The sequence below is a fragment of the Mus pahari genome, chromosome 4, assembly GCF_900095145.1.
Source record: "Mus pahari chromosome 4, PAHARI_EIJ_v1.1, whole genome shotgun sequence".
NCBI lineage: Eukaryota > Metazoa > Chordata > Mammalia > Rodentia > Muridae > Mus > Mus pahari.
Window position 1 is genome coordinate 75,547,958 of NC_034593.1, and position 4,808 is coordinate 75,552,765.

The 4,808-nt window shown below is 34.6% G+C and overlaps 1 protein-coding gene across 6 annotated transcripts in view; it reads left to right on the forward strand.

The window, feature by feature from the left end:
- Window positions 1-4,808, forward strand: part of Fbxw7 (F-box and WD repeat domain containing 7) — a 164,944-nt gene that overhangs the window by 137,400 nt on the left and 22,736 nt on the right. For all 6 annotated transcript variants that reach the window (XM_021195786.2, XM_029537311.1, XM_029537312.1 and 3 more), the window contains one exon: window positions 2,271-2,353. In XM_021195786.2, the coding sequence (XP_021051445.1) occupies window positions 2,271-2,353 (83 nt within the window). The remainder of the gene's footprint in view (window positions 1-2,270; window positions 2,354-4,808) is intronic.

Consider the following 4,808-nt stretch of genomic DNA (forward strand, 5'->3'; position numbering starts at 1 on the left):
TGTGTGTGTGTGTGTGTGTGTGTGTGTGTGTGTGTGTGTGTGTGTGTGTGTGTGTGTGTGCCTGTGCCTGAGAAGGAAAATCTGTATCAGAGATGGCTGCAGTATCCTCTAATTTTGGTGGGTGGTTGGATGTCTGGGATTCTGTTTTATTTCTTGACTGTTGTAAGCAAGTATGGAGCGATGGTGTGAGCTGGGGGAAGCTTTAAAATAAAATGTACATTTCCATCTGAGAATTTTTCACTGAAAAACGTATCCGAGACTCCAGATATGTAGCTCCGTTAAATGCTGACCTGGAAATACTCAGCCTCACTTGGCTTTCCGTGAACCTTTCTGTTCAGTTTTCCTGTACCATAGACATACATATGTGTTTTTTAGTTAACTCTTGGAGTGTAGTCACTGAAATGTGTAGGGTTTATGTTTGAAGAGATTGGACTACTTGTGGTATCTTAAAAAAATTACCCAATTAATTTTTGGTTATAAAGTCAGTATTTTCAGTTAACATTATAGTATTTAAAACATTTCCATAGTCATTCAGAAGATGCTTTGTTTTGTAAAATAATTTAAACATAAACCCTTCTCAGTGAATTCTGTGATATATGTTTTAAAGATTTTATTTATTGAAGGATTCTAGATGGAAATAAAGTTTGCTTTTAGTGGCAATTAGATGTCATTTGTACCAGCATATTTACAAGGCGTTCTGGGAAGTTCTGAGAGCCAGCATTACTGACTTAATTCAGATGAGTGTCAGAGACTCCCATAATGATCATGAAAATCATCTGTGAAAGTTATCAAGTTCTGTACTGGTTGACCTTCCTGATGGATTCATTTGTGTGTAGGTACATGTCTGAGTATCTGAATCTACACGTGGAAGCACATGGCTCCCTGTGCATTACAGCTTCTATATTTTTTGTTTTCTGATAAGGTTATTTACAAAGAGAAAAAAATAATATATTTTCGAGATTGTCTTTTTAAAATGAAGTGAGTATAGAAACTTCCAGAGGGAAGAAAGCAGGTCAATTCTGTTTCCCACAGTAGGTATTTTACTGACTAAGGTATAAATTGTGCATAAGCTTCTTGATCCTTCGCAGCCACAGATGACCCAGTGTTGACTGGGAGACTTTCTTCATGATAACAAGTCCTTGCTATCCCATCCCAGAGTTTGAATCTTTTTAATGCCTTTTAGTATTTACAGTGTATATACTATGTTCCATGTGTTCCTGTGTGAAGCAATAGGTAGGAAAATGAGCCTACTGCAAAATAGGGGTTCCAGCTTACTATAAAAATGGAGATAGCTACCTCCCCATAACATGCAGTAATACAGTAGCTAGTGAGTACGTGCAAATCCAAGAGAAGCTGTTGAAATAGGAAAGTTGAACCTTAACAGATTTTATTTGTATACATATACTCAGATGACCTACGTTGATAGTGAAATACAAAAATAAATATTTCAATATTGACATTGACAAATAAATATTTCAATATTGACATTGACAAATGCAATTTTGAATGTATTGATAGCACAACATGGAATAGTGAGAAACCTTTAAGATGTACATGTTAGACATGTCTCATATATCATATGTCTTAGTCATAACTCACTCTCTTACAAACATTTCGTTGTTTCAAGAGTATTTTGTCCTAAATATGGGCTGTGTATTCTGTATGTAGCAGTTGATGATTTTTTTCCTTCAGCTTTATTGTAGCAGATACAGATTGTCTGCTGTTAGGGATTTACTCTTTTTAACTGTCTCTGTTATCCTTGTTAAATTCTTTCTTCTTTATTTTAACCACTATTCAAGATTAGCTTATTTTGCTCTCTACTTTTGTATGATGATATGAATGTTTAAAATTCAGTTATTCATATTTCTGGTTGTGAAATTTTAAATTTTTATCTTAATATTTTTAAAGAAAAACGAAGATTAGTAAGGAAGACATACTAAATACAGTTCTTTTCTATGCGTGCTAATAAATTTTTTCTTGTTATTAAACTGAAAAATGAAAAGTATATACCACTCTAAGGGCATGATAAATATTAGTTTCTCACCAAACACTGTTCTTACCAGTAGAATACTAAGGGAACATTACCTATCCGGTCCATAAGAGTAAAGCAAATGGGAAAAACCGTGTAATATATTTTCTGATTAACCTACAAATGATCATCATTGTAAACACATGAAAATTTAACAGTTTTTAAATATTAGCATGCAAACTCAAAAGTCTGATAATGGACCAAGTAACTTTTTTTCAATTTTATCTGTTTTACTTTATAGATGAAAAGAAAGTTGGACCATGGTTCTGAGGTTCGTTCCTTTTCTTTGGGAAAGAAACCATGCAAAGTCTCAGACTATACCAGGTAACGCTGAGTAGAGGGGTGGTGGGCATGTCATCTAGAGACATTGCTTTGAATTTCTTTTTGAAGAATAACAATGCTACTGTATTCAGTGTTGTTCGTTGTTCAAATGTGTTTTAACATTACAGAAATGGAGAAGGGCATCAGTCTAAACCTAAGCAGAAGGGCTGGCACTGTCCATGTTGGACTTTCTTACTGATGGGAGACACATGCTGGAGTTCTTTAAACAAGATTTCAAAGTCACAATTTTAAGGACTTCTGAACAGTAAACCATGAGATCTGAATGTGAGGCGGTCTCCTGTTACTATAGCAACTGCTGTTTTAGGGTAGCTACTTTCATATACCAAATCGAAAATAAATTTATTAGCAGTGAGGTAAATCTCCCAGTTACTAACTAAAACTTACTTCATGGAATGAATGTGTTAGAAATCCCCATTTATTGGCGTGATGGGTTTTATGTTTTAACACATACATTTCTACACTTGTAGAATAGTTTCCATAACAACTAAATACAATTGTAGTCTTGTTTCCTGCTTCACTTCATCATTTTTGGATTTTGCGTCAGTATAAAACTTTGCCCACTCTCAGGCTAATTAGGCTAACTTAAGCACAATATCTCATTTCCCAGCCAATTAAACATGGTTTTGCATGTCACTTGAAATGCTGTATTTTAACATTTAAATGACAAAAGTATCTAAGAACTCTGTGGTCCCCTCCCCCACTTTTGTATAACTGTCACTTTTATTGAATAACTGGTCAGAGTGAACAGTAGAAATTCCAAGGACATTATGGTTAGGATCTTTTTCTTTTTTTTTTCTTAAAGCATTTTGATTTAGTTAGTTTTATTCTGTGAAACAGAATAAAATTAACATTGCCTAGATACAAGATTTTCTAAAACAGCATTACAAATTGTCACCCCCTCCCCACATACATACAGTTTGTTTTTATTTCATTCAGTTGTGGAAATGTATTTAATGCTCCTGTGTAATCAAGGAATCACACTGCTTAGGGTAACTGTACATACAGAAAGCTCTGGCGAGATGATGCTAAGAGATGAGGCAAGCTTCGTTCTCCGTACAGCCCTTCTCCCCTCCTCTCTGCTGTCTGACAGTTTCACTGTTGGCGCTTCCACCAGAGGGTGGAGGGACAGAGAGACACCGCAAATGTTCACGTCATTTCGGTTTTCCTTCCAACCTTGATGATATGTTTCTCAGATGAGGAAGTTGTTTGATGTTAAACTAATTGTAAATGTAATTTTTTTAAATGCACAGATTTCAGTCTGTTCATATTATTTTGATCTTTATTAAAGACAATACCAAAACAAAAGTATTAAATGATCAGTTGTTTTAAAATAGAACTTTTGGTACAGAACACACTCTCATAAAATTTTTGTTGCCTATTTTTTATATCGAGACAGCAAAAGCCTTTTAACAAGGAATCCTACTAAAGGAGAATTTGAGCCAATACATATTTATTTCCATGTCTTTGAAACAATGTTGTCAGTTATTAACATATATGTTTGATACTCAGTAATGATTTTGACAGGTTTTTTTGACAGGTAATAAGATGAAACTCATTTTGTATTCTGCCTCCTTAGGAAGATTTTAACTATCAACACAGACTGTTTTATATTGGAGAAAAAGAAACTGAATTTGCTTTTGGATTTGAATGAAGGAAAGATTGATTTACTAGTTGATTATTAGAGATTGTTGTAAATAAATATTAAAAAATTCAAAGGGCGCAGGCATAAAGATTTTTCTATAAAATAGTAATTTGGGTACCATTTTTAAAAATTAAGAATAAAAAATTAAAAAAAAAAAGAAAAAAATGAGTTGCTTCATTAGCAGTTTGTCAGAGGTTGAAAATCAGTTGTTAGGGTACAGGTTACATGTGCTCTTTATGTTTCCTTTTTAATTCTTTTCTTTTTGGTTTTGTTTTGTTGGGTTTTTTGTTTTGTTTTTTTTGTTTGTTTTGTTTTGTTTTATAAACAAATTCACTGTAACCCAGTCTGGCTTAGAATTCACTATGCAGCTTGCCTCAAACTTGGAATGGTCTTTCTACCTCGTCCTCAAGTGCTCTCATAACAGATGTGAGCTGGCTGCTCTTTGGATTTAAAATACTTTATTATCATAGTTCAGTGAGCTGAGGATTCTTCCACAGATGTCATTTTGTTGAATGTCAATACCACCTATAAGGCAGAAATGCTCACTTACCTGGTTTGAGGTGCTTGAACCAGCTTAGAGGAGCCCCCAGCGTGTGAGTGAGTGAGTGAGTGAGTGAGTGTGTGTGTGTGTCTGTGTGTGTGGTCTTCCTGCTCTTAGATAACAGAGATACAGTCTCAGGGCTAGAGCAGAAGCACTATACTCTGGTCTCTGAGTTCCTTTGTTTAGTGTTTTTCATTATCTCAGAGTTAAATTATTGGAGAAGAGCCAGGCGTGGTGGCACACGCCTTTAATCC